At 41.9% G+C, this 12,995-nt stretch overlaps 1 protein-coding gene across 1 annotated transcript; it reads left to right on the forward strand.

Annotated features, from left to right (window-relative positions):
* Positions 1-755: 755 nt before the first annotated feature.
* On the forward strand, positions 756-11,440 carry shrprbck1r (sharpin and rbck1 related). Its single transcript, XM_069705554.1, has 14 exons — positions 756-1,466; positions 3,734-3,908; positions 4,761-4,838; positions 4,968-5,109; positions 5,242-5,332; positions 5,457-5,778; positions 6,523-6,623; positions 6,849-7,019; positions 8,318-8,478; positions 8,621-8,732; positions 8,882-9,061; positions 9,359-9,457; positions 9,767-9,910; positions 10,131-11,440. Exons 1-14 carry the CDS (start codon positions 1,170-1,172, stop codon positions 10,209-10,211), a joined length of 2,154 nt encoding a protein of 717 aa, XP_069561655.1. The 5' UTR covers positions 756-1,169; the 3' UTR covers positions 10,212-11,440.
* Positions 11,441-12,995: the final 1,555 nt, after the last annotated feature.

Consider the following 12,995-nt stretch of genomic DNA (forward strand, 5'->3'; position numbering starts at 1 on the left):
TAAAAAACAGGCCCATCGTTTTTCCTTAATCCTGCTGACAGATAGACAAACAAACTGCAGTGAAAATGTTACCTCTTTTGGGAAGATACATATGTATTCTTGAAAAAATATTAAATGGGTTCTCAGATCGCATTCACGTCCTGTTACTTATGTGCATTAAACAACCTGCAAAATATGGTGTTTGTGTAGTAGCAATTTCAAATCTTGTTAAAAAACAACAACAACAACCTACCAACATTAGGCACGTGTGTTTTTATAATTTTTTTTTCTGTTTAATAAATATGTGAATAGGTGGATGGCATACAGCTCATACAGGACTTTAATACATTATATATGAATCTTAAGTGCTTTCGAGGAGGCCGTTTACAATACATAATATTTTACTGCCAGCTGCTCTTCTTTGTTTCTTAAAGAAATACTGCAAGATGTCAAAATCTGACTTTACCAGAATTATTATAAAGGGACATGACTGAGAACCTTCATCCACTTTGGTAAATGGGATGCTTTGCTGCCTCTCTGTGGTCAAATATGTACACAGGAGACATTTTGTGTGCAGGTTCACTGTAATACATTAAAACGACACGACTAAAACACTTGTCTGTGGAACAGTCTACACGGATCCAATCGAAACAGGCGTATTACCAAAAAAGTCTGCTGACAGAGGAGCAACCGAAGCTCATCTCTCATGTGGCTATTAAAAGAAACAGTACTCATAAATAACACAACGGCATACGTCATCACACAAGCCGCGCATGCGCAATACGAAGTGAAAGCAAACGTACAGTCAGCGTTACCACCAAGCATCAAACTACAACTATACCCTCGGAGTTAAGACGCTAACATATTGGGATAACAGGAGGATACTCGTTTTTTGGCTTAACGGTAAGAAAGAAACGCTGAATCTGGCTGAAACGGTGCTCCGGCGAAACCGGAAGAAGAGAGGAGTTAAAGCTCGAGCTCGGGTTCGACTTTTTGGAAGTGGCTCTGAACTGTTGTCGGACTCGACGCACTTGTTTCCTGTTGACACCGAGGCTGTTAAATAACCAGATGAAAATGTAAGGAATTTGAAATGAGGGCTACACAGGACACGAGGTAAACAACCCGCTGGACCCCCTCCTCCTCCTCCCCCCCCCCCGTGTGTTTGTTTTCTACATGAGTCTGTCGGCAGGATGTCGCTGAGTTCAGGCGGCAGTTGGACTCAAACGCCCGGCCACTCATCGGACCAGTCCGCCGCCGCCGCCGCCGCCCTCCTCCCCAGCCACTATGGGGCCTCGGAGTCTCTACTTAGCTGTCAAACCGTCCTCATGTCGGTTCGGGTGTCCGTGTGCCATTCTGGTATTCGGCCGCTGTGTCTTCCTGGAGCCGGCGATGAGTCACTCCGCCTGCAGCTCAGCATGGACCAGGGGAAATCCGGGGAATTCCGGCTGTCGCTCCAGGACAGCAGCAGCGGGGCCGGCAGGAGTGTGGTGAGTTCACGGCAGCAGACTTGTTGTGGTCATGGAGGAATTGCTGAGCGGCCCAAAGGGGCCCGGGGGTCAAATATCTTGTCTGAAGGGACTTTTTTTTTTTTTTTTTTTTTTTTTAAGCATTTCCTATCAGTTATATGACCAAAGACAAACAAACGGTACAGACAGACATACAGTGACTTCAAAGACACAAAACAACCACAGAGGCCACAAAGTGTGTGTAGTTGAAAGGTGGCAAACACCTACAAAGAGACACTAAACGACTACAAATAGACATCAAATTACACATGAAGTCTACTCGGACCCACACGGTGTTGCAAAAGTACTTGTTGAGATCTGAAACGACAACAAAAACACACAAACTGACGTACAATAATATGACGGATATAAAACTACTACAGAGAGACACAAGACGGCCACAAAATGACACAAAACAACTACAAAAACACAAACAAACAGACTTAAAACAACTACATGTGACACAAAATGACAAGAAAGAGGCCCAAAAGAAGTACGAAAAGACATGTGACTGTAAAGAGACATCCAATGTTACAAAAAAACCCAGCTGAGATGCAGAATCACTCAAAACAGAAAAAGCAACTTCATAGACAATGACACAAAATGAATACAAATTGCCACAAAAATACAATCTTTGTTGTCAAAAACAGAAAAAACAACTACCACAAGTCGACATGGCGTGTAGTTTATAGTTGTGTGTGTTTTGCTGTTATGTAAAGGGACGTGGGGCCCAAATTGCCTCCTAAACTATGGTTTTGTTGTGTTTTGACTGGAGAACACCTTGTTTAAAGAACATTTTTACTCTGGGAGACTTTTTATTCTAGATATGAGTCATATTTATTGTATGGTAAAAACAAAGCTAAACTTAGTTTTAATGAAACACATCTAAAGTACAGCAGTGGTTCCCAAACTTTTTGGCTTTAGAGAAAGGCCAGGTTGACCCGGTTGACCCGGGAAGCCCTTTATGACCACTGTTTTTTTACACTTATGTGCCCTATGTATGGTAAATATTTTTGCACTTATCAGGTATTCTCCATAGCACCTTTATATCTTTCTGAAATCCCTTCAGACGCAAATGCTTCTGTATGATCGTATAAAATGCGCTTAAGTAAATCTGCGTTATGCCACGTGAAATAGTCAAATGTTGTCACGGGATTCCTTTTTTTTTTTTTTTTTTTACAGGCCTGAAGAGGGAAAAACTTTGGTTGCATGTAAAGATTATTTCCATTATCGAGTAGCCCAATCTGTCAAATGTTTTCTCAGTTCATCATTTAGCTGTTTATTCGAATGTAAAATGTCAAGCAGTGTTTCCCAAAGCCCGAGGTGGAGCCTAAGATGTCTCGTTTCGTCACGACCAAAAGAAGATCAGTTTATTGTCAAAGTAGACTAAAGGAACCAGAAAATATTCACATTAAGATGCTTGAAACAGATCATTTTAGTAGTAGTTTTCTTTTTTTTTTTTTTAAGTCTTAAAACGATGTACCGATTATCAAAATAGTTGGCAATTATTTTTTTGTCACTCATTGATCGGGGGATATTCCAGATTTAGCTTTTGACCCCTTAGACAGCTCTAATCCCTCAGATAAGAAGTCACTGGCCAAAGCGAAAAATAGTTCAGGTGGGTTTGCAGGCAGATTGCTGATCTGGAGCTGAACCCTGAACTTGTGTGCAAAGAGAGTCGTATAATGCACTTTCATGCCTGAAACCCAGTCATCTTTGAATATTGGTGACTTCTGACAGCTACCGGGGACATTGCATGAGACACATCTACAGTCGGTGTCGGTGTATTGTCCACCAAATTAAAATGATTCAGTCAAAAACAACAGTTCTGCAATTCATGAAATTTCTAATGTTTCGTTGTTGAAACGGGTCATTCTGGAGGCTGTAGTTTGTGGCTCTGCTGAATTGTCTTGCACTTAAATGTGTTTCAAATATTTCAAATGCACTTGTTTTGAAGGGGATGGAAAATGTTAGAAAAGCCTCTTTTTTTTGTAGAAGGCATTACAGTTGAAGTTCGATGGGAATTCTTTTGAAATATTATATTTTGTACAGGATTAATCATATTTGTTTTATTGTTAGAGACAGACTGTAAAAAGCATATAGGTTTGTTACAGTGTGAGGGAATATTGAAATTACATTACATTTCATTTCAGAGTGTAAGCATGTAAGCACTCTGATTCATTTACCTTCCCCATTTCTTCCTAAAGGAATCCTCCTCTCACTCTTGCTTGTTCTTCCTCGTTCACCAGACCATCGCTGAGTTTGATTTGAGGAACGTAAACTACGAGGTGAAGTCACCAAAGTGCCACGAGATTAGTCTGGTGGCTCCCCCACATGATCGCATCAGCTTCAACTTTCGCTGTGAGCAGGAGGCCCAGGAGTGGGCCACTGTCCTGATGTCGTCATTGAGAGAAGCACACAGAGGTCAGTCACCTACTTTTGCAAATACTCCCGTTTTTTGTTTTTTTCCGCTGACAAACACAGATAAAGATATTAAATGCCTTGCAGCAAATTAATTCGGGGCGAATCTAAATGAAAATGTTCGAACACTTTTGTTGTGTATTCTCAAGTGGTAGAAAACATTCGCCCTGTAGTAAACTCGGTAAGTTCACGTGAACTGAGTTTGACATTTGAAACTGTTTAGTTCTTTATTTATTTGAACAAAAGAGCCTTTCACTGTCCTGATCACTGCTTGCTAACGTTGCTACCATCGATCTCAAGACCCTAATACATGCATGAAGGACTGCGGCTCTGAACCTTGGGGAAGAAGTGCAGTGTTTTTGTGTGACTATAAGACATACAAACTGACGGAACGAGTGTGGTGGTGACGGTCTCGTATCCAAATAAGTCCAGTAGCTGCAGGCACAGACATTATCTCTCCAGTTCTGGTCTAACTTAACTTTATCCACTGCCTTCTTCCTCTGTGACCTTGATTCACATAAACAGCATGATATTGATTTGGATAGGAGATGCACAAAGATCTCTGACAGCACCCACTGTCTCAGTCGGACAGCTAAACACATAGAGAACAGTGGGAACTATTGACCTACTACCTTACTCTGTTGTTGTCTGTTCTAATAAAATGTCTATTAAGACATAACACACGACAATATAAAGGTTTTATTACTATTTTAGAAAATATGTAGGACAAGAGGTTTCTTGTAGGATGAGAAGGAGTTGAATGCGCTTTGTTTGTCTCTTTCTTGTCTTTTTATCTGTTTAATTATAAAAATACTTTTTTTTTTTTTCCTTGCTTTCAACTCGTCATGGCTGCAGTCGCCCCTCAGGATAACGGCGCTCAGCACCCGCTCGACGGTCTTCCTCCTCAGAACACCAAGGCTTTGCAACAAACAGGTCTGTTTTCTTTTATTGATTCATTGAACTGTTGCCAGCAGACTGCACACTCCGCACCTGCGTGGGCTTGTCTGAGCTTCTTTGTACATGTGCGTGAACTGTATGTGCGTACACACGTTCCATCTGCAGAGGAAACTTGCATCGAGCTGACCAGAGCCATCGAGGCAGGTGACATGCAGTTGGCTTCGGTCCTTGCTTCCACGCTGGCCCGTCAACATACGGCGCTGAAGATCCAGCCCTCTCCCAGAGACTTTGAAGACACTGAAATCAAGTATGAGCATGATTATTAATCGTTTAATTGTAACATTTAGTTTTCCAGTTGAAGGTAGATCATTTTATGATAAAAAAATAAAAATAAAAAATTGGATGTGGCTAATGTCTTGTGTTTCATTTTATCTTCCAGTTTGGCTGTTGTTGTGGAGGATTCGTCCTCCTCCTGTTGTGTCACTGTGAAAGTTTTCCCACACATGAACACTGCATCACTGAAACAGCAGGTTAATCTGACAAATATATATATATATTTTTCTTCTCTCTCTCTCTCTCTCGCAGTATCATAATTCATTGGTCTCTGTTGACGTTTCTCTTTTTCACCGTCAACCTCCTCTGTTTCCTTTTCAGATGTTCCTTGAATACGGCTTTCACCCACGGGTGCAGCGCTGGGTGATTGGCCAGTGCTTGTGCACCGACCAGCGGTCTCTCGCCTCGTACGGTGTTCGTCAGGATGGCGACACGGCCTTCTTGTACCTGTTGTCGGCCCGCCACGCTCGCTTGACCCTCCGAGTCCTCCAGCAGGATCAGGAGAGTGCCCTCCTCCTCACTCCTTCACCTCTGTCTTTTCAAAACCCTCCTCTCTCTTCTACCTCTGCAAATGGCCCCTCGTGTGAGGACCGGAGGCCGTACACCACCCTTCCTCCGAGACTCCATGCCAGCAGCAACGTTGGTGAGAGGGGCATTAATAAGTGGCTTTTTTTTTTTTTTTTTACAGTTGCTTAAGTCGGATCGAATTGCTGAATTATATGAATCAGAATTATACCGTGCTTGTATATTTAGTGCTTTAGACAGCAACAGATCGACCTGGCGCGCTACAAATTGTAACAGCATTCAGATGAGCGAAAAAAAATAACAGAAAATATTATCTTTGCAGTACAACCCTAGCGAACGTGGTCCATTACGTTATTACAATCCATATGTTATTCTAGCATGACTTTATAACACCAAAGTCATTTTTGTTGAATATAAAGGAGTTTATTTCTCCTCGAACTGAAGGTTAGAGCTTTGTGTCGTCACTGCTCACACAGTGAAAATATGCGTCGAGTAACAATGAACCCATTTAGATGTACTTAGCTGTGCAATAAACTCACGTTACGAACATGTGAAAACATTTTATATTCTTGTGATGTGTCCATGAAGTATGACTTTAGACTACACCGGGTCATTTATTTTATACCAGTTTTTAATGAGTACTAAAAAAAAAAGTTAAAAAAAAAAAAAAAGAATTGTAATTGGAATCAATCACTGGTAACTTCTGACAAAGAAAAGTTTTATTGTAGGACGGTTTGCACTTAAATTTATGTATCAAAGATACAAAGCCATTCACACACAAGCTTCATAAGCAGATACTTTTGCATGCAGAATTGATTCTGGCTCCTTAGTAAAAAAATGTTTTTCTCCTTCAATGCTTCAGGTGGGTCAGAGAGGCAAAATGCCAATGAAATCAGAGATCTCATCAACTTAGAGATGCCCCAACTCAATGAAGCACTGAGTCCCAACACAAGCTCCACCCAGGTAACACAATGTAGTAACTTCTGGTGGTATTGTGAAGTACGAGTGTTTCTTTATTTACACACACTTCAAAAATATCAGTGCTTTGATACAATTATGGATTGGATAAACTACGAGTTGCATGTCGAGCTGTTTCTCCTTTATTTATTAAAGCCTATTTGAGACATGCGAGTTAAATGGCTTTGTTTTACAGAATGTCGAGAATTGAAATACCCGTCTGTGTTTCAGGGTTGGTCGTGCCCCTCTTGCACCTACATCAATAAACCGACCCGGCCGGGCTGCGAGATCTGCAGCACAAACCGCCCCGAGAACTACGTTATCCCAGGGGGATACCGACCTGATGCACTGGAGCTCAGACGAATCCAGCAGGAGAAGGACGCTATCAGACAGTACCAGCAGGTACAGTAGAACATGCACTCACACCTGCACTGAGCATACCACCCATTATCATGCACCGATATGCATGCAGGGACATTTTTGTTTCACCTGAATGCCTTTAGAAAAAAACCTTTTTATTTTGGCATATACTGTATATGGGTGATAGAGAAGTAACAGGACACATAAACACACTGCGCAATGGAAAATAAATAGAGGGGCCTGGGTCAAATAATATCTTGAAAAAGAAAAAGGCGCAAGGAAACGCAGGGCTCCAGGCTGAACACATTTTTTTTCTAACGATAAGGAGAAGAAAGGATGAAAATGATTCATAGCTGTCGTTTGAATTTAAACTGTCAGGCTCTCTCAGGTTGACTCTCTTCTCTTCTGTCTCTGTTTTTTTGAAGGAGAAAGGGAGAAGAGAGGTGCTGAGGAGTGCTGGGCCTCAAAACAACTCACTCGTGTTTAACCTGGACCAGGACTGCTGAGCTCACACAGACACAGACATACACACAGTCCGTGTTTATCTAGTCTTTATTCAGTTTTAACACAAAGCACGATGACAGGAAAAACAAAAAAGTACCAGACAATCAGCCTTTTATCACATTGTCTATATGCAAACCTTTGGTATATGCTTAGGTTGAAAGCATATTTTTCTGTTATTTCTATCCTGAAGTTGAATGTAGTTTAAAGAGTTTGTTTGAGCTGTTAGCACTGAAGCCTATTTAAAGCATTATCTCCCCCCAGTGTTGGCCAGAAGCAATACAGGTGGTGGTATATAGGTGCATCCCCGGCTCCAGTATTTTGCATGTTCATGAGATACTTCAGAAGACAAATTGTATCAGGACAATTGATTTTTTTTTTAGGAAAATGTGCAAACATTGCTTTGTTGCGTTGAGTCGGACTGATAATGCTCACAATGACAAAATATTTTTAAATATATCTGTCAAGTCTCTTTTGTCATATTTTGACCCTGGTCATGTAGAATATATTGTCCAGACTTTTAGTTTGATTGACCAACCAGATTGATAATAATGTTCACTGCAGATTTTTAAGCATCAATTGTTTTTTAATGGACTCTTTAAGACCAGAGGTTTCCACTAAATTGAATGTATTGGTTAATGTTGCACTGTGATTGTATATACCCTGTGAAACAGATCAAAATAAAATGTTTTACACAATGTGTGTGTCCGCAGGTGTGCGTGTGCGAGGTGAAACGATTGATGATTTTCTGCATTGTTCGGCTTGATGCGCTACGAGTGACAAAACTTTGAGAGATGTTAAAAGAAACATTTCTTTAACCCCCTCACCCCTCCTCCCAGGCAAAGGAAGAAGAGCGAAGGGAGAACTTTGCCCGGCTGGTGATGATGGATGGTCAGGACCTGGTGCCGAACCCTGAGCCTGTGGAATGTAGGATCTGCTACGTGGACCTTCAACCAGGAGAAGGTGTGCTGCTGAGGGAGTGTCTCCACTGTTTCTGCAAGTAAGACTCGGGGGGGGGGGTGGGGGTGTGTCACGTCAAAAGCGGTGAAAAGAGGTTTTGCCAATGTTTGATATTTTCTTGTCCGATTGAATGCCTCGGAGGGTTTTCACGATTTTTCGTGTTCGTGTGCGTGCCCGCCTAGAGAGTGCTTACGCTCAGTCATCATGCTGAGCGAGGAGCCCGAGGTGTCCTGTCCCTACAGAGACGACGCATACTCATGTGCCCGCTCCCTGCAGGAGAGGGAGATCAGAGCTGTGAGTTCTGCCAACTTGCATCTTTGTTTGGAGACATAGGGGTGGGGGGAGGTTGAGACACAGTACATTTCTAAATGGTGTATTGGCAGTTAGTGTCAGCTCGCATTATCCAAGCCCTTCCTGTTTTCTTTACCCCGTGTCCTTCACAGCTGGTGCCAGCGGAGGAGTATGAGCGCTGGCTACAGAGAGGTCTTTCAGTGGCAGAGTCTCGCTGTGAGGGCAGCTATCACTGTGCAACTCCAGATTGTCTGGGCTGGTGTGTGTATGAGGACACTGTCAATGTCTTCCACTGTCCTGTCTGCAAGAAACACAACTGCCTGATTTGCAAGGTAAAAAGTACACACAGCACATACTTGCATGATTCCAACAGTTTCTAGGAAATTAGGTTGAAGTGTGTGAGGTGAACACATTAAATGATTCTCTAAATGTGCATATACAAAGTGCACAGCTTGATCAGTCAGAGCTAATTGACAACTTCTTTTAAAAAAAAAAAAAAAAAGCAAATAAAGCAACAGAGCTGAGGGTTTCTAATTGCTTCGGTTGCCCTAAGCTAACTGCTGTTTAATGACAAAAATGTTCCTGTCTTTAAGCATCCGTCCCTGTCACTGTTTTTCTTTTCTCCTCAGTCAATCCATGAGGGAATGAACTGTAAGCAATACCAGGATGATCTTGCAGCCCGAGCTATAAATGACTCTGCCGCCAGGAGGACAACATATCTACTAAAGGTGGGCTTTAGAAGACGTGTATGTGCTGTATGCGTGTATCGACAGAGAGCTTCTTTTTTTTTTAAGCCATACGCTTTTTTTGTACTGCTATTAAATATGGAGTACTATGTTTAAAAAAAAAATAATAATAAATTAAAAAGAGACCATCAACATGTAATTGCACCAAAAATCAATGTTAACACACAAATGAATGGCTTTGTGTTTCATATTCTTACAGAGCAAACTGGCATCTACTGGCACCTACCACATCGTCTCATCTCATGTCCCCTCTTGTTTCCCTCTTGCACTCATTTTCTGTCTCACAAACAGACTCTTGTGCAGTCAGGGGAGGCCATGCACTGTCCCCAGTGTGGTATCATTGTGCAGAAGAGGGATGGCTGTGATTGGCTGCGCTGCACTGTCTGTCACACTGAGATCTGCTGGGTAACCAGAGGGCCTCGTTGGGGGCCAAAGGTAAGATGTCTTTCCTTTCTATCCTCAATGTGTTTTGGGGTTTTTTTCCCCTCAAATTTTAGCTACCTTAATTCCAGTGATTTAGGAAACAACGTTTTGATCGTGACTTCATTCATTAACCTTGGTCAGATGAACTCAAAAACAGAATAGAAAGAGTGCAAATGACTCTTCTTTTTCCCCCAAAACGTGACCCATCATCATCATCTGTTCTTTTTTTAAGGGTCCTGGAGACACCAGCGGAGGATGTCGTTGTAATGTCAACAATCAGAAATGTCATCCCAAATGCCAAAACTGCCACTGAGAGGATCAAGAGTGGTCAGATTGTTGGAGGGGATAAGGGACTGGACTTGAAAAAAACGACTCTCTTTAAAAACAGGAAAATCAAGGTCGAAGCTTATAATGAAAGTTTATTTAAGACAAAAGTGACTGCCGGATTCATACATTAAATGGACAATACCGCATCTTTAGAACTGGAGACATTCTCAGCAAATCTCTAACCATCACTTGGCTTTTAACTGTAATCAGAACCACAATCGTTTCTTAACATTTAGTAAATGAGTGACTTTTAACAATGCAACATCCAGCCTAAATTAAAATGTCACATTTGACTGATATGATAAGTGTGGTGCGAAGTATGCAGGGAAAGAGTATTAACTTTGACTATATGTGGTGCCTTCTTAGCAATATTTGCATTGCGGATGTAGCAATACAGGTGTGCTTTTCTCTGTTTCAGTAGTTACATACCTGGATACATTTCATTAAACTGAAGTGACCTTATTCTTGTGCACAAAAGCTGAAGCAGGGTGTTTATGATTAAGCTTTCTAATGTGACAAAATTCTTGTGTTCTTGATATGCAGTTTTCAGCATAGAGATAGAGCCACCGTGTTTGAAGGTATACAGTATATGGTTGTATATTTTTGTGTGGCTGAGTGATAGCCTGACTACATGTGTGCCTCGTCACCAAAGAGGTTTGAAATATAACGAGTGTGTTGATGTCTAAGTTGAGTCTGATCTGTTGTTTGAACACCTGAGGGGAGCCAGGCTGTTTGAAGGCTGTTTATCACTCGCATGCTTCTGCATTTGACGAGTGCATAGGTCACTGTTGAGGATTGCATGATGACACCACCAATACGTGGCAAAGTGGGTTGATTAATAGTCAAATATTGTTTGCAATAAGTGAATATTTTCTTATAGAGAAGGTACATGTAAGCACCTTTTGTCGATAAGCTCACATTCCTATTAAGGAAGTCAAATATAATAGTGCATATGGTGATATAATCCAGCAAATTTAATGGCTGTAAGCTTTGTATCTGCAGACATATTTGGAATATTTTGTATTCACTTATGCATGAATGCACTCTCTGTTCACCAGAAAAAACTCCAAATACCAGAGTATTCCCTCAACTACACTACTGCCTGGAACTGACAAGCCATGAATAGGTCCTCACTGTTAACTTGTGTTTAAGTGTCAGCACTGTGTGGCTGATGTACTGTTGTGCCTTAATTATAAATAAACAGACAGCTTTGTGTGTGTTTTAATGCTGAATTGAATCAACGCTATCCAGCAGCTGCTTTCATGTCTTCCCCGCGTTCATTTGCTGAACTTCAAATTCAGTTTTTTTAAAATGTCATCTGGTGTCTCAAACATCCAGGTGGAACCGCAATGGAGTGCAGAGCCATAAATATTCGTTGGGGAAGGTTTTCCAAACGTTCCATACGGAATGTTCTTGGAGAACGTTCCTTGTGAAATATTACGTAAACGTTCTCGGGGGAACGTTCCGTACAGTCCTCAAATGTTCCCGGGGAACATTCTGTACAGGGAATGTTCTGGGGCAACATTCCTTATGTACAGTGGGTACGGAAAGTATTCAGACCCCTTTACATTTTTCACTCTTTGTTTCATTGCAGCCATTTGCTAAAATCAAAAAAGTTCATTTTATTTCTCATTAATGTACACTCAGCACCCCATGTTGACAGAAATGTAGAAATTTGTGCAAATTTATTAAAAAAGAAAAACAAATATCACATGGTCATAAGTATTCAGACCCTTTGCTGTGACACTCATATTTAACTCACATGCTGTCCATTTCTTCTGATCCTCCTTGAGATGGTTCTACTCCTTCATTGGAGTCCAGCTGTGTTTAATTAAACTGATTGGACTTGATTAGGAAAGGCACACACCTGTCTATATAAGACCTTACAGCTCACAGTGCATGTCAGAGCAAATGAGAATCATGAGGTCGAAGGAACTGTCCAAGGAGCTCAGAGACAGAATTGTGGCAAGGCACAGATCTGGCCAAGGTTACAAAATAATTTCTGCAGCACTCAATGTTCCTACGAGCACAGTGGCCTCCATAATCCTTAAATGGAAGAAGTTTGGGACGACCAGAACTCTTCCTAGACCTGGCCGTCCAGCCAAACTGAGCAATCGTGGGAGAAGAGCCTTGGTGAGAGAGGTAAAGAAGAACCCAAAGATCACTGTGGCTGAGCTCCAGAGATGCAGTAGGGAGATGGGAGAAAGATCCACAAAGTCAACTATCACTGCAGCCCTCCACCAGTCGGGGCTTTATGGCAGAGTGGCCCGACGGAAGCCTCTCCTCAGTGCAAGACATATGAAAGCCCGCATAGAGTTTGCCAAAAAACACATGAAGGACTCCCAGACTATGAGAAATAAGATTCTCTGGTCTGATGAGACCAAGATTGAACTTTTTGGCGTTAATTCTAAGCAGTATGTGTGGAGAAAACCAGGCACTGCTCATCACCTGCCCAATACAATCCCAACAGTGAAACATGGTGGTGGCAGCATCATGCTATGGGGGTGTTTTTCAGCTGCAGGGACAGGACGACCGGTTGCAATTGAAGGAAAGATGAATGCGGCCAAGTACAGAGATATCCTGGAAGAAAACCTCTTCCAGAGTGCTCTGGACCTCAGACTGGGCCGAAGGTTCACCTTCCAACAAGACAATGACCTGAAGCACACAGCTAAAATAACAAAGGAGTGGCTTCGGAACAACTCTGTGACCATTCTTGACTGGCCCAGCCAGAGCCTTGACCTAAACCCAATGGAGCATCTCTGGAGAGACC

Source organism: Brachyistius frenatus, unplaced genomic scaffold (assembly GCF_029030835.1).
Source record: "Brachyistius frenatus isolate BFR_SWC_R1_liver_20210118 unplaced genomic scaffold, ASM2903083v1 Contig_57, whole genome shotgun sequence".
Lineage (NCBI taxonomy): Eukaryota > Metazoa > Chordata > Actinopteri > Embiotocidae > Brachyistius > Brachyistius frenatus.

Coding starts and splice junctions, on each gene's coding strand:
- shrprbck1r (XM_069705554.1), top strand. CDS start 1,170: ATGTCGCTGAGTTCAGGCGGCAGTTGGACTCAAACGCCCGGCCACTCA. Junction 3,909..4,760: donor ATTGAGAGAAGCACACAGAG/GTCAGTCACCTA, acceptor TCATGGCTGCAG/TCGCCCCTCAGGATAACGGC. Junction 5,333..5,456: donor CTGCATCACTGAAACAGCAG/GTTAATCTGACA, acceptor TTTCCTTTTCAG/ATGTTCCTTGAATACGGCTT.